Source organism: Equus asinus, chromosome 4 (genome assembly GCF_041296235.1).
Source record: "Equus asinus isolate D_3611 breed Donkey chromosome 4, EquAss-T2T_v2, whole genome shotgun sequence".
Lineage (NCBI taxonomy): Eukaryota > Metazoa > Chordata > Mammalia > Perissodactyla > Equidae > Equus > Equus asinus.
The window spans coordinates 45,006,208-45,029,443 of record NC_091793.1 but is presented as its reverse complement, the minus strand read 5'-3'; the positions used below and the strand labels follow the sequence as shown (position 1 = coordinate 45,029,443).

General features: G+C 48.6%; 1 protein-coding gene across 3 annotated transcripts in view; it reads left to right on the top strand.

Moving 5' to 3' along the window:
* Window positions 1-15,852: 15,852 nt before the first annotated feature.
* Window positions 15,853-23,236, top strand: part of NUAK1 (NUAK family kinase 1) — a 73,280-nt gene continuing 65,896 nt past the window's right edge. For 2 of the 3 annotated variants that reach the window (XM_070507196.1, XM_070507195.1), the window contains exon 1: window positions 16,845-16,984. Coding sequence is in view for 1 of the 3 variants with exons in the window: in XM_014865826.3 (XP_014721312.1) it covers window positions 16,727-16,984 (258 nt within the window). In the remaining 2 variants the exon portion in view is untranslated. Of the gene's footprint in view, window positions 16,985-23,236 lie in introns of all 3 variants that reach the window. The other variant, XM_014865826.3, reaches the window with a different exon arrangement.

The window sequence follows — 23,236 nt, the reverse complement described above, 5'->3', positions numbered from 1 at the left end:
CTGTGAAATAGGCTTGTTGTGGGAAGACCCTGGACACAGAATTAGAGAAGCTGAGTGTGTCTTGGTTCTGCCACTTGCTTAATGGTACTGGGTCTCATGGCATTATTTGTAATTCTGCCTGCAAGTAACAAAAACCTGGTTGAGCCAGGGAAGCAAAAGGGAGGATTTATTGTAAGGATACAGTGACGTTTTGCAGAACTCAAGAAAGAGATTCAGCTGGGCCTTAGGAAGAGACCGGAATCAGGAATGTAAAAGTCATCTGGGGCCATACAGCTTGTCTCTGCCCACTTGCTTTATTCTTTTTCTGTCGACTGACTTTTTCTGCTTTTTGGTCCTATAACAATGCATGCCCCTTAGCTCTTGAGTTTACATCTTCTCTACTCAAGTAATTAGCCCAGACTGATCTAAAATCACTCAATACTCACCTCAGATACGTAAAAGAGAGACTTTGGCCCATCTTGGGTTTCTTGTCTACTCCCATGTCTAGGAGGTCAGAGTCATGGTGCACAAATGTAATTAAGGGGAGTTCATACTTATAGGTGAAGTGGGAGGTCAAGGACATTGCTGTAAGCTGGATTGTTACACCCAAATTTATCTGTGGGCTATCTTAGAACATAGGTTCACTGGTTTACCAGGGACCTATTTAAACAGTGGTTTAAATAAGATAGATTTCTCATGTAACAGTCCAGTTATAAGCAGTATAGGGCAGAGAGAGCACAACTGCAGTACTGGTAGGCTGGGCTGCTGTTATCTTGGTGTCTGCCATGGGTGGGATTTCCCCCCTCATCCCCGTGGTTCATTATGGCTTGTCATCAGATTCACTTTCAAGATGGCAGAAGGGGTAAGATTCCATTCTCTCTAAGACCATGATCCAAAAGCTGCCCATTTCTCTTTTGCTCACATCCTATTCTCCAGAACTTAGTTCCATGGCCAACTGGGCTGCAAGGAAGACTGGGAAATATAGTCTTTATTCTGGGAGCCATGTACCCCGTTAAAAATCAGGAGCTGTACTACTACGGAAGACGAGGAGACGGAGAAAGACACGGGGTGTACATACCTGCTACGGTGTGATATTTCTTACCTCGACAAGTTTTTTAGGGGTCAGAAGACCTGGTACGTGGGAAAGTTTTGTAAACTGTAAAGAGCGATATAACGGTTCACCTCAGCCTTGGTTTTATGAGCCATGATAGAAAAATCTTCCTATGAATTGCTTGTAGTCCAATGTTGGGGTGAAGAGGCTTCACTTTGGAGTCAGCCAGGACTTCATCATTTGTTATTTGTATGACTTGGGGTGAGTAATTTCAACTTTCTGGGCCTCAGTTTCATCAGTGATAAAACAGGGCTAACAATTGTGGCCCCAAGGTCACTCAAGGATTTTGAGAAGATCAAGTAAGACAATGTATGCCAGGTCCTTACTACTAAGCTGGCATATAGTTAGTGTTCAACGGGTTATTGTTATTTACAGATCCACTTTGATATTAACCACTGGATTCCCCAGATTGGGCTCTAACTGAATTTTGACATCTAATGGAAATCAAATCTCTGAGAACCTTTCTTGGTTGCCTCCCTACAAGCCACCCCCAGACTCCTTTGTCCTTCCCTGCCTCCCACTGTGGAGCCTGAATACACTGGGAATTTGCTTTCCCAGCTTGCTTTTCGGCTAAGTGTAACTATGTGACCAAGTTATGGTCAATGGGATGTCCTAGGAAGTGTTTTCACCTCTCATAAAGGGAGAGAAAGACATATGAAGGGAGCTCCTTTTTGCCCTGGCTTATCCCTCACCCCACCCCTTCTTACTTCCTTTGAAAGCAGTAGTATGAGAATGTGACGTCTGGAACTATGGCAGCCATCTGTGACCAGGAGGTAATAACCCATGGGATTAAAAAAAGCCAAAAGCTAAGAATGGTAGAGAAGAAGAATAGAAAGAGCCTGTGTCCTTGGTGTCTTTGTTGAACTGCTGAGCCAACCCTGGAATAATTTACCTTCAGCCTTCTTGTCACGTGAGGTGATAACATGTCTTCATCGTTTAAGTCATTTTTACCTGCTTGTTTTGATCCTCGTCACTAAAAGCATTCTCACAGAAATCCTCCCATGTGGGAAGAAGGTGCATTCTCACTAAGGCTGTTCAAAAGAATATGTCACACACTAAAAAGTCCCTTCCCCAAAAGGGTACAGCAGCTGCACCCCCTCATACGGTGACTACTCTGAAATGGACATCATTCGTTTCGGATTTAAGCATTCTGATATATTTACTTAGCGCCGACTGTGTCAATAGCACTAGTGACAATGAAAAAGAGCCCCAAACCCTGCCTTCAAAGAGTTCACAGTCTAGAGGAGAGAACAAATAGATGAAGAGATAATTCCAAAAGATGGAAAGGCACTGATGCTATGGAAGTACCAAGTAGGGAAACCAGCCACACGGTGGGGAGAGAGAAGAAAGTCACTCAAACCAGGAAAGAGAACATTTACTGAATACCTACTATCAGTGTGTAGAGTGTATGAGTATATGCTTTGAACTTGAAATCCCACTTCTGGGACCAACATCAGCCCACGAAGGGAGAGCTGCCTTCCTCCAGCAAGGACCACCATCTTTTCAGCATCAGCATATTAAGGTAGCCTAATTTACACATCCATAAAAGACAGAGAGATGGGTGGGGGAAGCAGAGCCAGCATGGATGCTAATAAGCATATCTAGAATCAGCACATTGGAATTTGCTTATTTGCATATAGCATATAGCTTATTTGCATATAGCTTATTTACATATAGCCTAGAAAGTGTGAACAGTGAAACCCCAGGGAAACCAATCACAGAAAAGGAGCCCCTCACTTGGGAGCCCAGGAACCCTGAGCTTTCATAGCTAGCTGGCACTTTTTGGCGCTGCAGGGGCTATGCTGTGCACCTCTGTACTCTGCTCCCCTGTTGCCCTAAGAAACCCTTGCAGGTTTTTGGCCAGAGGCTGCGATCATGGACCATGCCCTGATGAGAACTCTTGTACCGGTTCCACTCCACCAGGTGGAGACAACTGCTGAGGTGAGAGAGACAACATCCATTCCTACAGGGGAGCGATTCCTACAGGTACCTTCCTGGACATTAAGGCACTGATAAGGTCTTTTATCCCAAAGGAATATGTGTATGTACATTCATGGGAAAGTTTAGTTTAGACAGTTAAATAATTTTATGTTTGAGGATCTTTTAAGGTTAAATAGTCCTAATTTTGTGTGTGTATGTGGGGGGGGGTGGTTAATCTCAAAGGGATCCTCTGATGGGTTTCTACTTATGACAGAGCCAGAGGAATGAACAAAACACAGCTCACTGTGGCCTTAGACCCCTGTAGCTTTACAGGGTTCTCATAAATGGGGACTATGCCAGATGCCTCTGCTAAAGTATCGGGGGTGGATTTTGTGAAGTCCGTGGTCTCTGCAACTCTATCTTCTGTAGGTTTCACTCAAGAGGCCACAGCCACAGTCAAGTTGGACTCTACAAATCCAGGAAAACAGCCTCAGGGGACAAGGTCATCTCTGGCCCACATCGCCATATGTGGCTTATTTGCAAAAGAGATGGGACGTTCTCCGTCACCTGCATCGATGCTTCTCAAGCTCGTCTGGCTCTGCCTGACATTCTGTAAGTAGAGTTTCATCCTTTTGGCTAAGGCTGAACAGGCAATCTGTGTCTTATTAAAGTACATTCCTTGGAGCGTGAACTTTTCCACTTACCAGCCACAAAAGTGATGTTCTCACATCGCCTCCTCTCATTGGCTGCCCTTGACAACCTAGTAAGACAGGTTTGATGATGATGCCTGTTTAATTGATGAGGAAACTGAGGCCGAAACAGAAGCCACAATTTAAACCCTGGGCTTGAATTACAAATTTCTACAGATGATGTAGGCTCTCGGGCCTCACATCGCACATCTGCAAATTAGACACAATAATACAATAGCGTAACTCTCCTGCATGTTATGAGGAAGACAGAATGAAGCATGCTTCTCTTTTGCTCATTAGTTCATTCATTCACAGTTAGCAAGTTATTCTTTGCAGTCCTGATGTGTGGGACAAGGGGCTACCAAGATGCCTAGGGAGAAAGTGCTGTTCCAACAGTAAAAAATAACAATATCCACCTTTAACTGAGCCCTTAGTTTGTGCCAGACATGAGGCATACTTTAATATAATCCTCTCCAAATGATAGTTGTTAGGTATCGGTCCCACTGTGTGGATGCAGAAACTGAAGCCCAGAGAAATTAAGCAATTTGCCCAAGGTCACACAGCTAGCAATGGAAGGAGCTGGGATTTGACCCAGATCTGACTCCAGAGCTTTCATTCTCTGTAAAGAAGGCCTATCCCACATTGGATTTTTCTCCGTGCTTTATTCCCTTCGACTGTGGCCGGGCTTGTTTTAGCTAGATGCTAAGGAGTCACCCAGTCAAATGGAGATCTGAGCCAGCCGGTAGGCTGATGACCCAAGCAATTTGGTGACAACTGCTGGGACATTTTTGGTCAAAGTGTCAAGTGTCCAAACTCTGCCTAATTGCTGTATCTTGCTGTGGCTGGCTGTGGACTGAGAGGGCTGCTCACCGTCTCCTGCCTCGGCAGCAGATCCTTGCCTCTCTTCACCAGCTGCCCGGGCGACGGCCCGCAGTCCACTCTTTGTCAGGGTAGGGATCTGGTCCCTCAGCCAGAGTCCACTCATCACCTGCCGTCTGCCTGATATGAGTGGCTGGCACTACCACTGAAGAGAAAGCCCGCTGGTAACCAGAGAAGGCCAGAGGTGAGAACACGAGCGCAGGCTGGAAGCGGACCGCTCGGTGGAAATACCCCAAGGACACGTTAATTTCCCTAAATGCCCTTCCCGCATGATGAAGGCACTAAAAATCCAGTCAGCTGCCCTTTGGAAGGAACATTGAGGAGGCTTCGCTTTTTGAAAGAGCAGGAGGCCAAGCTGAAGCCAGGCTGGGGTTCTTTGTCCTGTCCCTTTTCTGGCTTTTCATTTTGGCTCACCGTCCTCTGATTTGGGGGAGTAAAAACTCAGTGCATCCCATTTGATTTTAGAAAGGAGCTTGAGACCCAGCAGCTAACCACATACAAAGTATTTTACGAATGGCTTTCACAAACATGCTCTTCCTTTCATCTGGACCACGTCCCTGTGATGAAGGGTATCATTATCCTCATTTTATAGTTGGGGAGAACGAGGCCCAGAGAGACCTCATGATGTGGTGGAAGGTGGCAGGATGAATGAGTTGGGAGAAGAGGACCCTAACCTGGCTCTAATCTAGGAAATAACAATGGACACAAACGTAGAGCCCTTTACAACAGACACAGAGTTTTTGCATCTAACTTTTCAGCCCATCCTTACAACAAACCCAGTAAGGGATTTCATCGCTATCTCGCATCTTACAGATCACACTGTCAGTGACAGACCAGGTCCTTTAACTCTATATTCTGCCCTCTTTCCATATCACTTCTCCCTGGATTCCTCAAGTTCTTCGAGTCTCTATCCTAGGAGCTGGTGATTTTTTCTGTCTGTACAGGGCTGCATAGTAAATAGTTTAGGCTTTCACGGGCATATGGTCTCTGCTGAAACTACTCAATTCTGCTCTTACAGCTTGAAAGCAGCCGTAGCTGAACACAAATAAGTGGGCACGGCTGCGTTCCAATAAATCTTTATTTATGGCATTGAAATCTGAATTTCACATAATTTTCAGATATCATAAAACTTGTTCTTTTTTTTTTTAAAGATTTTATATTTTCCTTTTTCTCCCCAAAGCCCCCCGGCACATAGTTGTGTATTCTTCGTTGTGGGTTCTTCTAGTTGTGGCATGTGGGACGCTGCCTCAGCGTGGTCTGTTGAGCAGTGCCATGTCCGCGCCCAGGATTCGAACTAACGAAACACTGGGCCGCCTGCTGCGGAGCGCGCGAACTTAACCACTCGGCCACGGGGCCAGCCCCCATAAAACTTGTTCTTATTAGATTTTTCCGGCCCCTTAAAAATGTAAAAACCAGTCTCAGCTGTGTAAGGCACAAAAACAGGCGGTGGGCCATAGTGTGCTGGCTCCTATTCTGTCTTTATCTGTAAAATTGGGGCCTCTCTCTTAGACTTGTATGGATTAAATGAGATCAGACAGGTCATGTGCTTGGCACAGAGTACGTCATCATCCTTAGGTCACATTGTCAGAGCATGAACTTCCCTGGGCCTCAGTTTTCCCATCTATAAAAAGGAAAGTGTTGGCCACATGCAGCCCTAATAATCTATGACTTTCTGCTGAATTGCTTCTTGATAAAGAGCTTTGATTGCCTGCCTTCTCCCTATCCTGAGGACACCCACACCGCCCGGATCTCCCCCGCATTTCTCTACCCCACCTCCATTTTGCCAAGTTCTTTTTCTCCGTCCTGTCATCAGATATGTTGTGCCTTGGCTTGCCCTTAAGCGGACTAGATTTCTTCTGCCTCTGTTTCACAGAGTTGTCAGTGGGCAGAGACTCAGCCACTTGGTGGTGCTGTGGGAAGCTGTTTTTTCTTATAAAGCCACCTGGATGTTTCTCCCGGAGAACTTGAGGTCTAAAGGTAGGCACACCAGAAATGGTGCTTCAGGGGGAAAGCGGTGTGGTTCATACCTGTGTGTGTGCTTCCAGCGTTTGTTTGCGTCCTGGTAATTTGGGCAGTCGGGGCTCTGAGCTCAGAGGTTTCAGGAATCCCGAGGAGGGTGCTCATATTGGAGGGACCAGGGAAAGACAGATCTGGGGAGGCTCCCAATGCCTGCAAGTTTCCCAGATGCCCCCTTCTGTCATGCTGGGGAGGGAGTCAGTCTCCCCGCCCCATGTATAACATGCAATTTCTCTTTGGAGCCATTAGACCTACTATCAAATGGCCTGTATCTTTCAGGGAGCTGACTTTTGTGACTTTTATAGAAGTGCTGTTTGTGAGATGTGATGTTGCTTGGACACCAGCTGCAGGGTAGCCAAAATATTTGAGTTTGAGTCCTGGCTCCCCATCTGTGAGCCGTGAGACCTTAGGTAAGGCACCCAATCTCTTAGCACATCCAGTGAAATGTGGGGGAAACAAAAATATCTAATTCCAAGTAAGGTATCATTTTGAGAATTAAAAGAGAACCCTTGGTGAAAGCTTTTATAAACTGTGAAAGCATGATACTGATGGGTGGTATTAGAAACTTCCTGAGGGCAGAGGACTATCTTATATTACTCTTTAGCCCCAGTCCTCGCACAATGACTGCATCTCATACATGCTCAAGTACCATCTGGTGCATGTATGAATGAACAGGTGGATGCAGAGCATCATGAAGGGAAGCAGATTGGAAATGTGCCTGTTAAGTTAAGGGTTTTAAGGATGAAGCTGGAGAGGGAGCAGGAGAAGCAGGCCCTTGAGGGGAATCTGGGGCACGTGCCTCATCTGCCGGGAAGGTGGCTAATACATGCCTCACCAGCCGGCCGCCTGGGCAGCCTGGCTCCGCTTGGGTCCAGCTGCCAGGCCCCGGGCCATCTAAGGCCTGTGTGACTGCCCCAGAGGAGGTGGGCCAAGAGCTTCTGCCCTCATGGGCAGGCTGGTGATGCGCCTGGAATGCCCTCCCTCTCGTGCCTGCTTGTCAAGCCTAAGTCCTTGGTGACAGTAAACATAATGGATGCAGGACCTGACACTGAGCTGTCCCGGGTCTTGGCGGGGGTGGGGGGGGAGGGGCTGAGGGACCCGTATCCCATGGTTAGAAATACAAATAAAAACAGGACAGGTAAATATAGACAATTATGTAGGAAATCTAGATCCTAAAAATACTTTTCCCTGATCTAGTTTTTAGTTTGGGACAGAATTACTTGGGAAATTGTAATTGCTTTATATGGTTGTTACATAAGCCGATAGAATAAATCTAATAATATTATTATTTAAACAGTAATAATAGCAGCTACCACTTGTCAGTGCTTACCACATGCCTATGTAGGTACTACGCCAAATGCTTCACAGACGTTATCTTATTTAGTCCTATAAGGTAAGCATTAATGCTGTAGGATCATATCACACAACTCTATAAGGTAAGTATTACTATGATACCCATTTTATAGATGAGGGAACTGAGGTTTAACCTTTAATTACTTACTGGGGTCATAGAGCTGGCAGATGAAAGAGCTGGAACTCAAATTATTTATCCACTCATTTGTTCATTCCACAAATAACTATTGAGCACCTATTATATCCCAGGTAGTGGGGATTCACGAGTGAACCATACCGATAAAAATCTCTGTTTTGTCCAGACAAACATAATAAATAAGTAGATTACATAATATATTACACACTGGGAAATGCTGTGGTGAATAAAGCAGGGAAAGCGGGTAAGGAACATCAGCGGTGGGACGGCAGAGGAGACAGTGGGCTATAATTTTAAACAGGATGGTCAGGAAAGACCCCCACTGAGAAGACGATATTTGAACAAAGAGCTGGGTTGCTGAGCTGCATGGGTCAGAGAGCAGAACTTTGATGCTTTTGAACTTTGCCCAATGGGCAAGTTGAAAAATTGTAGTCCAAAGAATATTTCTATGGATTCCCCTTTCCCTTAAGTTCATTCTTTCTTTCCTGGGCTATGCATTTCCAGAGTAAGAAACAGAAAGATAAACTAGGGAGGAAGTAAAGGTGGTAAAATTCATCTATCCATCCATTTATCCATCCATCCAACTATCCATCCATCCATTTATCCATCTATCCATCTACCCATCCATCCATCCATTTATCCATCCACTTGATGTTTATATGGCACCCATTACAAGCCAGACTCATACCTCTACTAGAAAGAAGGCTAAGATCTGGATTTGTACTGTTGGATACAGTAGCCACTAGCCACATGTGGCCATTGAGCACTTGAAATGTGCCTCTGTGACTGGGGAACTAAAACTTTAATTTTATGCAATTAACTAAAATTTAAATTAAAAAACCCTGGAGCAGTTTAAAATATTTTCCTGTTAAATAGAACTTTATTGTTTTGCTAGAGTTACATTTCACTTTGACCATTCAAAACTTAGCTCTGAATTGAGATTTACCGAAAGTGTAAAATACACAATGGATTTCAAAGAGACAACAAAAAGAAAAATGTAAAATTATGTTGATTACATATTGATTGTATATTGAAATGATAATGTTTTGGACACATTAGGGGAAATAAAATACATTATTAAAATTAATTTCTTTCTCTCTTTGTTTTTACTTGTTTTAATGTGGCTGCTAGAAAAGTCGAAAAGACATGTGTAGCTCATGTTATATTTCTATTGGACAGCACTTCTAGACCTGACCATCCTAGAGCTCCCGGCAATGGGGCAGAGCTGGGCACGTAATGGAATAATTGTAATTCCATGAGGTAAGTGCTATAAGAGACCTAGAAACTGAGTGCCCTGGGGACAGTTCTGTCCAGTGCAGATCACAGGAGAGGTGACGTCTTAAGCCAGGTCTCCAAAAAGAGTAGGAGTTTGACATCCGGAGGACAGGAAAGGGGGTGTCCCAGGCATTGGGCACAGCATGTGCAAAGGCAGAGAGACAGCAAGAAGTGCCCCTGGAACGTACAGTGCTGGTGGGAAGAGGTGGTGTGGATACAAATCAGAGTACTGTTAGGGGCAGACCACGCAGGGAACGAGCATTACCCCGCAGGGGGAAGGCGCATTTGCTGGGCACCAGCGTGCCAGCCACTCTGCCGGATGCTTTCTCCTATATTAGCTTATTCATTGACTCCACACACATGTGTTGACTGCCTACTATGTGTTGGCATCGTTCCTGAGGCTGAATATACAGCAGGGAACAGGACGAAGTCCCTGTCCTCATGGAACTGACATGCAGGTAACAATATCCAGGACAAGGAGGAAAGAGAACAAACCAAAGTCAGAGAGGTTGAGTGACTTGGGCCAAGTCACACAGCTGATGAACAATAAGGGCAGGATTCTAATCTGGGTCTTTCTGATGTTACGCCAATGCTCTTGTTACTCTGTCATGCTGCCCTGTGTGCCAGGCTAAGGAGTTTGGACTTTGTCCTGAAGACCACCAGCAGCATCCTGGAGGAGGGAGGCACAGGGTCAGACAGATGTGTATTCTCAGAATGAATTATGGTGACCATGGAGGAGGGATGGCACTGAGGAGACTGACTGAGTGTTGGAGTTCTTGCTCTGTAGTTCTTGTAGGTGCCTCTCCTTAGCATTTGTCATAGTCCCCCCCCCCATGCCCCCCAAATCATAACCCTCTCTCTCCAAGTCTATTGTCTATACAGTGGCCAGAGGAAGAACTTTCAAACCCAAGTCTGATTATGTCATCGCTCTAATCAGAATTGGCCAATGGCTTCCTGCCTGACTCAGAATAAATGTCTTACATCATTCCACAAAGCCTTTCAGGATCTGGTCCTTTGTTACCTCTCTGGCCTCAACTCCTACTCCTCTCTTCCTATTCCCTCCACTCACAATGACCTCCTCACTGTTTCATGAACGTGCCAAGGATATTCCTGCCTCAGGGCCTTGGCACTCACTATGCCTGGGAGGCTGTTCTCCCAGATATCCATATTGTCCCCGAGATATCCAGATGGTATACTCCCTCACTTTCTTGGGGCCTCTGCTCAAGTGTCACCTTACCAGAAAGTGTTCCCCTTGCCACCTTCATCATTCTCTACCGCCTTAACCCGCTTTATTCTTCTGCCAGCCCTTCCTAGTACCTGACAGGCAATACACTTATTTGTTCAGGGCTCACTGTCTATCTGCAAACCTGATGAAGGCAGGGACCTTGTTCTGGTTCACTTCTGTATGGGACAGAAAGGCTCTTCCGTTGTGGCCAGTGAGAGTTCTCGCACCTGACCCCAGCGCATCCCTGCATGTGACGGATCTACTCTCTTGACTTCTGGCGGCCACTCTTTCCAGGGTGACGCGGTGTTGCTTTCTGTTTCTGGAGTCCTGCCAGTGCTTTCCCTGTTGACGGGGAATTTATCACATTTCAGTTTCCTTTCTTGATGATAGAACCTTCCAATGGATCTTGGCTGCTTTATTCTCTCAGGAAGACACTATCTTATTCTTCAGGCTAAAGTTTAGGACAGAGAAAACAAAGTAAACCAAGCTGCTGTCAATCATCTGCTTGCCCCATCCTCTTCACACATGCCCAGAGAAGGGAGGAAGAGAAGGAGTGTGCAAGGAACGTAAGACTGAATCTCTGGAAGGAATCAAGAACTGTCAGTGCCAGAGGCTCATCATAGGTCATCTCATCTGATGACAGCATCCCACAGAGAGGTGAAGGCACCTGCCCGAGGCAGCATCAGCGGTCCAGCAGGGCCTGGAAGCCCTGCCTCTTGTCCTGTGATTGTCCCCATGCTACGGTGGGTACTCAAACTGATGCTCTTCCCAAACATGATCATTCTGCCCTCTCAGTCACCAAATAGATGAGAAAAATGGAAAGTGAGATCTCAATCGGATTATTTCAGTTGAATCCTTGTAATTTGGACAGATTCTACTCATAATTCTGTTTCCTGGTGTCACCATCTATCAACCCCCATAAAAAGGTCTTCCCTTGTAAGCTTTTCTACACAAAATATACCACCGCTGGAAACGCAGCAAATAACATTAGCAGCTGACTTTTATTGGGTGCTATAATGCATCTCGTGCTGTTTTTAGGAGTTTTCCTTTTTTTTTGCATTAACTCAACCAATTCTCCACAAAAACCCTTTGAGCTAGGTATGACTAATGTGCCCACTTTAAAGATGGAGAAACTGAGAAACACAGAGGAAGCTGCCCAGGATCACACAGCTTGACAGTGGTGGAGGCAGGATTTGAACTCAGCCGGTTTTGATTCTGGTCTATGCTCTTAACCACCCTCTTGACTCTTTCTCTAGCCACTTAGCAGGGGGAGAAACATAGCTTTCTGTTTTGATTTGTGAGTAAATTTTGGTTTTTATTTTAGTTATCTATTCCACATTCAAATAGCCTGCGTTCTCCCAAGAAGTGGGGTGGCCAGAGGTCAGTTGAATGCTATAAATTGTGTTTAGTATCCACAGACTGGAAGCTTTATAAAGGTGAGACCACGCCTGTCTTGTCCCAGTGCACCCCGAGCCCTGGGTGCCTGGTATGTAGTGGGAAATAAGAAATATTGTTGAATGAATAAGTTTGTTCCTCACTGTTTTATGACCTTGAATACTCCTCTTATTTGATCTCTGATACACGTAATCCAGAAAAAATGAAAGGAAACACTCTGGCTCCAAATAATCTACTTTCTCCTTAAGTAAGTAGACAGAGAATATAAAAGTGGCATTTTTGGTTCCAACTATTTAGATGGTTGTTATAATCTGCCCTTTTGCTTTTTATATGTAAATTCAAACTTACTGTGAGCTGTATGTATTAGGGCACTTTTAGCTGCTGTAACAACTCTCTAATTCCAGGAGCTTAACACAATAGAAGTTTATTTCTCACTCATGTACCAGTCCAACATCAGGTCAGGAAGTGGCTTTATTCCTCCGGGTGATGCAGAGACACAGGTGTCTTTTATCTAGTGACTCCACCGTACTCTGGGGCCTGGGAGTCCTCTGCCTCCAGCTAGGCAAATTGCGGAAGGCATACCCATTTTTTAATTACTGGCCTAGAAGTAATGAACATTACTTTTGCTCATATGCCATTAGAGAGAACTAGTCACATGGCCACGCTTGGATGCAAGGGAGGCTGGGAAATAGATCTCCAGCTGCGAGCTGTCAGTCTGCTCCCTATGGAAGGAGAAGCATGAATATGTGGTGCGCAGCTAGCAATCTTCCGCCAGGGTGAAGAATAAGTAACTTCTTAGGTTGCTCTTTAATGTAAGACGTGTACCAGATAACATACTCAGGTTAGAAGTCACAAGCTTAGGTGACTTTCCAAATGCTCTTCTAGACAAATGGAAGACTGGTGTGGTGTCACTCAAAGCACGGGATGGGAGCTGGGATGTCAGGCAGCTTGGAATAGGGGTCAGAGCAAAGCCTTAGAGTCAGAGACCTGGCTCCAAATCTTGATTCAGGCAGTGCCTTCCTCATCACAAGCAACTTAACTTCTTTGAGACTCAGTGTTCTTAACAGCCAAATGGGGATCACCTCGCCCACCTTGCAGTTTTGTGATGATTAGAGACAATACATATAAAGGTCCTGGCAGACAGTAGATAGTAGATCAATGATAACTGGTATTACTGTGTTTTATGAACAAAGATTTCTCAAGAAAGCAACATACCTCCTTTCTTTTAAATTGCTTTGGAAATAGAAAGTGTAATAAAGAACAAGTAATGAGCCTTATTTAAATATAAGTTGTAGGACAGTGTGGATGTCATGCTTCCAATTGCAGATGTTACAACATCTGTCCCATATCCAGAATGAAGCCAGAAACCAGTCTAATCAAGTAGTGTGATTAAACTGCTTATAATTGCCTGAATTCTAGCAGGAGCCGTGGAAGACGACAAATAAATATAATATTAATAGCCATGATTTATTGAGTGTATATATTCTATCCCTTAATCCTCATACCAACCCCGTGCAACTTATTATTGTTATCACCGTCAATACCACCTATGTTATGCCTATCACCATTTTGTAGATGAGAGAACCGGGGCACAGAGAGGGAAAAGAATTGTCCAAGATGGTCAATTCCTGGTGGTGGAACAGGGATTTGAACCCAGGCAGTGTGACTCCAGAACTCAAGCTCTAAATCAAGGAGCGTGGGATCTTGTTGGAGGAAATGCTTTGTCTACGTGAAAACACTCGAACACAATGCATGATAACATTGTGCTAAAGTGTGGTTTGAGTTATAAATGCTATAGGAATTCAGTCTGGAGAGGAACTCCCAGCGCTTGGGCATGACTGCGTGCCAGGCATGTATTGGGTGTTTCCATCCTTCCCTTTTAAGGAGAGGCAGCACAGCCCCCATGGAGGAGGAAGAGCACCAGCTTTGGCACCGCACAGGTAGGGTTTAAATCCTGGTGCTGCTATTTATAAGCTGTGTAATCTCAGGCAAATCACTCAACCTTTCTGAAATGGTTTCCTCAATTGAAAATAGGGATTCTAACAGCCACCTTACAGAGGAGGGTTTACTGTCATGGTGGTACCAGCATATGGTGGGGGTTATTCATTCAACAAACACTGATTAAGTCCCAGGCCCACGGAAGCAACACTATCAGCCAGAATAAGCTAGGTTATGCTGCCATAACAAACAATCCACCAAATCTCACTGGTTTAACACAAACACATTTAATATTGCTCACACTACTTTTCTAATGCAGGTTAGGTGGGACTGCTCAGCCATCTTTAGAGACCCAGGCTGGCTGGGGGAGGCTTTATCTCTGTACTTCCATGGGTGTCAAGATAGGATTGCTAAGACTGTCCTCTCTGAATTGTCAAGACACGGGGATTTGTCCATTGGCTCTTAAAAGTTGCCACCTGAAAACAACGCATATCACTTTTGCTCATTCCATTGGCCTAAGCAAGTCATACGGCCTCACCTAATTTCAAGAGGATGGGGTAGTGGATTCCCACCACATCCTTGGGGAGGGGAAGAACCAGAAAATATTTGGTGAACAGTTTTAATTACCACTAGGACACAATCTGTTTATCTGCAAACAGATCTGCTAACCCATATTCTAAGAAGGAGAAACTGAAGCTCTGAGAGGTTAAGTCATATGACCAAGGTCACACAGCCCATCCACTGGGGAGCCCGGCTCAATGTGCATAATATTCGCTCTGACTCTTTAATCTGCTCGCACAATGTCTAGACTTTGTCTAAAAGCAGACTATAGTTTCAGGAGGTGGGCAGGGAGGCCCTGCAAGGGTGGAGGATGGAATAGGGATTGAATAAACACGGCCTTTGCGTTTGTATTATGCAATAACCAGTGTGCTTCTGGGGAAGTCAGGAAGGGGCAGAGGGGTTTATGTCAAGCATCAGCAGAAAAGTTGGGACAGACAAGAATACCAAGCACTGGAGTGTGGCAGAGGCACACCATGGAGGATATGATGATGGCAGCGTTTTAGGCCCTTACTCTGGCAGCAAGGAGGGGGCTCCCGGGGAGGACCGGCTTGTGCAGGAGTGCAGGGTAAGGTGATAAGGGGTAGACAGGAGTGAAGACAGCAGGAATGCACAAAGGATGAACCCGAGAGCTGCGGAGGAAGGTCGAGCCAGCTCACGGGAGGAAACGTAAAGAAGCACCAGTGGATGTGCAGAACGCACCAGACATTCTTCATACCTCTCTTCCTATCCCAGTCTGGTCTACTGCACCGTTCATAAAAAAATTCCCTGAGGCCTCTTTTCCTCTTGCTTTTTCCCTTATTTTTACTCGCCGCTTCTTAGGAGGACGGAGGCAGCCTCGCCGCGGTGGAGGCCCTCCCTGCCTGACCCTCGGATTGCGGGGGTACCTTGGCTGTTACCATCTCCAGGATCCGGCCCTTTCACTTAAAGGAAAACTGCCAGGGCCCGAGGGGCCAAGAGGCCTGCAAGTCGCAGGCCCCGGCCCCGGCTCCATCCGAGGTCCCTGGTTTGCCCACCTCCGAAGGCAGCCTCGGCGGTCAGGGTGGGCGCCCCGTCTCCCCCACGCCCCCAACTCTCCTCTGCTCCCAGGCGGCTGCTGCCCCGCCGGCCGGAGTCCGGGCTGGTGTGGCAGGGCCGGCGGCGGGCCCAGCGTCGGCCTCGGAGCCTCCCTTCCTCCGCCTTGCTTCGGGGAGCCCGCGGGGCCGGGGTCCCGGCGCCCCTCTCGGGGTTCTCGGGGCGGGCGGCCCTTCCCCAGCCCGAGGCGGGGGCGCGCGCGGCGGGGGTGCCAGCCCTGGCTAGGCGGGCAGGGCGCGCACTGCGCCGGGAGGGGGCCGTGACTCACCGCCTGTAACCCAACACCCGCCCTGCCCCCCCAGCCTTTCCCCCATCCCCGGCCTGGCGGCCGCCGAGACACCCGAAAGAAAATGAAGGGGCGCCCGGACCCGGGCCCCCCCCGGCCGGATCGCGAGCGGGCCCCGGCGGCCCCCAGCTCGGCGCGCTCTCGCTTCCCCGGGCCCGGGGCTCAGCGAGCCGCCGCCGCCCGGGCGCGAGCAGGAAGGGAAGCCGAGCGGCCGGAGCAGGCGGCGGCGGCGGCGACGGGCCCGCGGTAGCTGCGGCGGGCGAGCCCGGGGAGGGGGCGCCCGGGCTTGGAACCCCCCCGTCCCCATCCCGGCCGAGCGAGGACAAAGCCCCCTGGCCGCCGCTGCGGCCTACACCGCGCGGCACAAAGGGCGCGTCGCGACACGCGCCCATCCCCCTCCCAGCGCGGGGTGGCCCGGGGCCCCAGGGGCGGCGGTGAGGTGGGGAAGCCCCGGGCACGCCGCCCCTCGCGCCCCTCCCCGGGGCCCGGCGAGCGCGCCGTCCCCGCCCCCGCCCGTCTGCCGTCCTCCGGGGGAGGGGTCGGGGGGCGCGGCGCCCCACATAACACTCCCCCTCCGGCGCGCGGAGCCACCCCTCTTCCCTCCCTCCCGCGAACACCACCGCCTCCCCTGCCACCGCCGCCACCTCGCCCGCCGATCCGCAGCTCGCCGCGGCCGGTGGGCGGTGCGCGGACCGTGCGCGCCGGCGGCGCCAGATGTGCCGTCCCCGCCGCCGCCAGTGACCGAGCCGCAGCCTGAGCGGGATCGGGCCGCCTCCCCGATGCTGCGGGGGCGACCTTGAGCGCACCCCGGCTTGCCTCCACGGGGACCCCGACTCCCCGAGCGCTGCGCCCGGTCCTGCCCTCTCCAGCCCGGCTCGCCCCGCGTTTAGACATGGAGGGGGCCGCTGCACCCGCGGCTGGGGACGGCCCCGACTTGGGGCCGGGGGCGCCGGGCTCTCTCCCGGAGGCGGGGACGGGGGCGACTGCAGCCCCCGCAGCAGCGGCGGCCCCGGAGCCCAGGAAGCCGCACGGGGTGAAGCGGCATCACCACAAGCACAACTTGAAGCACCGCTACGAGCTGCAGGAGACCCTGGGCAAAGGCACCTATGGCAAAGTCAAGAGGGCCACCGAGAGGTTTTCGGGCCGAGTGGTGAGTGGGGAGAACCCTGAGGGGCGCGGACTGGACAGGGCTGGGGACCGAGGGCGCGCGGGGTGGGGGTCTTGGGCACGGAGGCTTTCTTGTCCGGGAAGGGGTTTCCCGGGACCCCCCAGACAGACTCCTCGCTCTCCCCCCAGCTCCCCGCGACTCAGGCGTGTCTCTCTCCCGAAACACTTGTTACATCCTGTCTGCGCATATTTTGGGGGTTTTTATCCCAGCAGCAAAGTAGTGTTTATGATTTGCAAACACTTTGCAACGTTGGGACCAGCGGATTCTCCCTCGCGGGCACGCATTCAGACCGTGCCCTGGAATGCCTTATTGCTCTAACTCCAGACAGACCCACATCCTCAGCTCAGAGCTGGTCCCCCAAGTCCAATGTCCTATGGATGAATGCGACTCCCTCTCCCCTTGCATCCTCCCTTCTACTCCTCATCACCCCGGTGCTGCCGTCTGCTGCAAGGGAGGGCAGGCTTCTGCCTGTTTTTAAGAGTGAAGGTTAGGGAGCAAAAGCGAAGGCTGCTGCACGCCTGAGGGTTGTGACAGTTAGCGTATGGCTTCTGGGAGGACTGAAATGCCCAGGGCATAGGGAGCCGCACAGACGCTGAGTTGCAGGGACTCAACTGCATTTCAGGTCCTGACTGCAGGGCTACTAAGTTGCTTAAGGGGTCTGGCCCAGCCGCCCCACGCTTTGTGACAGCTGAAATCCTGCCAGAGTCCCAGCACCATTTGCACATCCCCAGGGAGCACCTTCAGTGCCTTGGGGTCTCTGCATTGTCCCAGACTTGGTTTGTTGTCATTTTCCTTTCTGCAGAACAGGCACTTGAAATCCACACTGCTTGTGGCTAGCGGGCTGGGTTCAAAGTGACTGTTCCAGAAAGATTTTGTGTGGTGTGTGGCAAAAAATTAACATGGTTCTTTGATTTGAAGCATGTTAGATGTATTTTAGTCGATTTAGAGCCAAAGTCAGGAACTAATTATAGGACTCCTTGTGTACACTTTTGGGGGTGTTTCGGGGCCCAGGGTTGCTTATAAACTTAAATGACCACAGGGAAAAAGCAAAATGAACTGTCAAATGAAGTTGTAGGTTGATGCTGATCTATTGCTTTTGCATCTGTGCAGCATCAGTTCTCTGGAAAAAATGGGGCACCAATCGGAAGGTTCAGCCCCCCCAATTCTCAAATATTTGGATGCTTGGAGAACTCCCTCATTCTAAGCTTCACTGTTTGGGTTGATACAACTTTATCCCCTAGCTTAAAAAAAAAAAAGTCTTGTTATAGGTTAATTGGAAATTTGAGACGTTGTATTTTTAAGCTGTCTCCCATAAAGAAATTCTACAGCAAGCAAGTCGTTGAGAATTCACTATGCGCAGGTGCCATTTTTGTAGGTTGAAAATTTTAAGGAGGAGATAGTTGTAAAGATGACCTTCCGAGGAACAGCCGTGCGGGTTTGTGGAGGAAGAGGTTGAGAAACGTGCACTTCATTCATGCCTTCCTTCTGAGGTGATATTCCCCAGGCTGGACGTTGAATAAGCAAAAACTAAGCTTAGCTCCTTGCTCATGTTGTCTTAATAGCTGTTGAAGAATCGCACTGGGAAGTTGGAAAGCGGAATAATGAAAAACAGACGCGCTTCGAGCTGCAGGTTGAGGATGTGAGCTCGTGAAGGGTTGAGTGGTAAGGGTGTGTCTGGGCTCTGTGAGGGGACACAGAAGCCTGAAAGCTGGGGAGCTGCTGCAAACTGGAAGAGTGAAACCTTGTCTCATGGCAGACACCTTTCTGAGCTTCAGTGGGGCTTCCTGTCAGGCATTCCTCTGGCTGCCTGATCCCCAGACTAGGTTACAGCGAAAGGGATTGCATCAGTAGACCGGAGCCTGCCTTTCTCTTGTGGTGGGTGTCTCTTTCATTTGCAGAAACTCCGAACATTCCGTCGGGATTTAGCAGAAGGACCACTAGGGGGCGCCCTGAGAACGGAAGAGGCTCGTTTCTCTGCCGCCAGACTTGAGTCTTGCTGTTATTGTCCATCTCTAGTGCGGTTTCCCATTGTGCTATTAATTTCAGCTAAATCTCTTGTTTTACTCAAAAATTATGTAAAGATTTTGAATCCGGTGGCAGATCCAGGCCCGGAAGCTGGCAATCCCCAAACTGCTTTCTATTCGATAGATAAGTTTTGAACGTTAGCAGAGTCAGCTGGTGAAAACCTTGCAGTAAACAGATGGGAAAACTGAGGTCGGGTGATGGGCAGGCCGCCTTGGCCTTGAGTCCTCCCCTTGCTGAGCGCACTGCTCTCAGATGGTGTGAGAACTTAAGTGAGAAACAGGGATTGTCAGGTGGAAAATTCCCTGTGCCTGGCTCGACAGAAAATAAAACAAACACGTAAAAAATTGGTCAGCAAGTTGTTCTTGCCTGTACAGTGCCTGGTGACTCAGAATCCGTCAAGAGCAGCAAGACGTTTTCATCTGAAGTGTGGACTTGGAGTTTTCCTCAGTTTCTAAGGATGCACGAAATATCTACAGCTTGCTTTTGAGGGGCAATTAAGGAGACTTGAGAGAGTGAAGTCTCTGTTCTGCCTTTTCAATCTTCAGGTAGAATTCCAAAGTGGTGTTTTGTTTCTGTTTGTCCCCATGCCTTTTATGGCACCTCTCAAGAGGAGCAGTGGCTTGAAGCCGCCTTGCCAGTGTGAGTGGCCAAAGTCCGGGGCGTGAGATGCTGTGGGATCAGCATGCCTGTTGAAAGCAGCTCACAGACAGAGAAGTGTTTAAAAATGAGAATGTTGTGGCTTTTGATTGCACGTCTGGAAGGGCCTTCTGAGTCAAACACAACACCACACGCCATCACCTTCTATGTTCTGTGAAAGGCAGTTCCGGAGAGAGCTGCAGTATCAGGAACTTGGAGTTTGCCCCCTGCGTGGTCCGGGCATCCTCCCCTCTTCATTCCCCAATGTGGTCTTGTGGCCTCTGCCTGACATGTCCATGAGACCAGGACTCAAAGTGGGTTGTTCCAGAGATTAGCAAGCTTAACAATGAGGCTCTCTTGCAAAAGGGCTAAGAGCCCTGCCTTAGGTTCCTATCCTGACTGATCCTTTACTGCTTTGTGACCTTGCATCGGCTATGTCACTTTTTTTTTTTTAAAGATTTTATTTTTTTTTCCTTTTTCTCCCCAAAGCCCCCCAGTACATAGTTGTATATTCTTCGTTGTGGGTCCTTCTAGTTGTAGCATGTGGGACGCTGCCTCAGCGTGGTTTGATGAGCAGTGCCATGTCCGTGCCCAGGATTCGAACCAACGAAACACTGGGCCGCCTGCAGTGGAGCGCACAGACTTAACCACTCAGCCACGGGGCCAGCCCCCGGCTATGTCACTTTTTAAAACCTCAGCTTCCTCATCTGTAAAATGGGCTGCTGATAGTACCAACTTCGCGGACTTGTTCTAAGCACAGAATAATCTATAGAAAGCCTCAAAAGGGGAAATTAGCCAATGTCATTCCCTCTTTTAGCAGATGTTTTTCTCATCTCCCTTGGACTTTCATTTAGATTTAAGACCATCAGAGAGACATGATGCATTGGACAATTAGCCTTGTATCACTGAGAGAGAGGTAGGGGGAAATAATAGACTTTTCAGGTTAATTAGGGAATATGAGGTTAATTAGGGAAATGGGCCCATAGGAAGCCAAGACAATCAGCCAGATTCTGATAAGATCTGAACACATCTCTAAAGCCTTGAATTTGGGCTTTGTTTATTGCACAACTTCTGTTTTGATACAATATTGGGCAGGGCTGTGGAGAGGAGCTCCTCTGTCATAACATGGTGTGCATTTTCTTTGAGCCAAGCTCCCTGGACCTTCAGGCTGCACAAAGTATTGCCAAAACCCCCAAACCAAAAACAACATTTTGGCGAGAGGTATCATGTGATCACCTCACCGTCAAGGGCCAAGTTCAACTTTCCCTCTGCACCAGGTTTTCTCCTGTGAGCAGGATATGGTGGGGCATGAGTGGGAGGCAAGGTCTCTGGGAGGGAGGGGTCCGGCATGGAAGTGGAGGACTGGTGGGCAGAGTGTGCCCCCAGTTTGCCATGATGTCCCCAGGTACCAGAGCTCTAGACTAGGTAATGGGGCATCTTCACTCAGCCAGGGAAGTGATTTGACCAGAAATGGGTGTTTTAAGCACTGGCCCAAGGTTATTCACAGCCTGGTGCTGGAAAAACCACAGATCAGGGGCCCAATTTAGTAAGCTGGCCTGCCGTGCCAGGGGGTGTGTGGCTGCTGTATACACGGTGGCTGAGGTGCCATGTTGCGGCTGAGGCCCAAACCCAGTTTCAGGGAGTAAGGGACGTTGGCAAACGTTTGGTCCAAATGTCTCATCCTGGAGGTGGGGGAAGTAAGGCATGGAAGTGTTAAGTGACTTTCCTGAGGTTGCCCAGCTGGTAGGTGACTGAGCGGGGTCTAAGCAACCTGATTCTAGAGTTAGTATTTTTCCATCACTCATTTAATAAATCTTTACAAGAGCAAGACATGATCCTCACTCTTAAAGAGCTTCTCATCTAGTAGCAAAGATGAAATGTACTTACAGATATTGAGCTAATTCTGTTCAGTTGAACAAAGATTTATTGCCGTCTGCCATATGCTTCTCACTATGTTATTCATGGGACATAGACGTGAATAAACCCGAGGAGCTTATGTCTGCTGGAAGAGACAGTGTGAGCAGTGCCTAGGCCGTGGGTCCCTCTTCTCTGCAGGACTCTCTTATTTCAGATGATTTTCAAGTTGGAGCGTAGCTCCTTGAAGCTTGGTCCATTAAATTGCGTTCGATCCTGGACAGGAACACCCCTCCCCGTATTGCCACTGCTGCTATTATTGCTACCAGCTGATATTGTTAAGAGCTTGGGGTGTGTCGCACCCTGCTAAGTGCTCTACAGACATTTTCTCTCACTTAATCCTCACAACCACCCCAGGAGGTATGCACACTAGTTAGGTCCATTTAACAGAAGGGGTAAAAGATGCTTAGGGAGATAAAGTCATTTGCCCAGGGCCATACACCTAGACGGTGTCAAACAAGTCTATCTATTTTGAAGCCCATTGCAGCAGAGAAATGGAGAACATTCCTTCTGTTACACAGCTGGTGACCTCTGGCCTTGGGTGTGGTACTTCACTCTCGGTACAAGAAGACCAGCTAAGGGATGCTTCTTTTTCTGGGGAGTTTCTTGTTGCTGCTCAGGAAGGGGATGAAGAGAAGGGGCCGTGGAGTACTTACTGTAGGATTGAGGGGGCAAGCGCTGTTGAAGATGGCCCTTGATTAGGGTTTCAGAAGACTGAAATATGGGGCATCTCAGGCAGAGAGAAGCTTCCAGGTGGGCAGGCCAGATTGCTTGGAATGCAGAGCTTGTGCTGTGACAGAGTAGGAGGCAAGATTGGTAAGATGGGATGAGGGTAACAATAATAGTTAATAATGATGATACTATTAGCTGATACTTCTTGAGTGCTTATAACATGCCAGGTACATATTAACTGATTTAATCCTTGTAACAATCCTGTTATGGTCCCATTTTCTGGATGAAGAAACTGAGCCACAGAGAGGTTTACTAGCCTGCCCAAGGTCACATTCAGCAGCAGAGTCAGGGTTAGGACCCAGGCAGTGTGACGGCAGAGGCCTTGACCGTCTCCCTTCCTCTGGGGGGTCGAGCTGGGTTCTGCTCTCAGCGGGGCTCTGAGCCCTTCTATCTGGTGTGCTGGCTTGGAGCAGGAGGCCAGCCTGGAGGTTTTCCCAAGATCTGAGGTGTGAGAAGATAAGGATGGGAACCACATGAGGGATGAGAAATATGTCTGCTTCTGGCGAACTCTCCCCTTGTGGGGCCTTGACTGTGTTTCAGTGAATCAGGGAGCTCTCTACCTGGACGCGCACTGAGTTCTTTGTTCCTTAAGCAGCCTCAGATTCTAGAATCTGTAGGGGGCCTGGAGAGGTCAGTTGTTCACTTCCCTATCTGCAGACAGAAGTGCACGCACACCACGCCACGACCTCTGCATGGTGCTTCCTCCTGGGAGGCAGCAGGAGATAAGGGTGGGTCCCTGTGTCTTGTCTGTTGGTAAGCCCTGTCTAACCATCTGGAGCCTACTCTCAGCACCTGGCATAGTGCCAGGCACGTAGTAGGTCCTCAGCAAAGGCTTGTAGGATGGAACTGAAGTGAATACATTGAGCAGGGGACTCTGTTAGGAGATGTAGAGGGTGCAGGTCATCATCCCTGATCTCAAGGAACTTT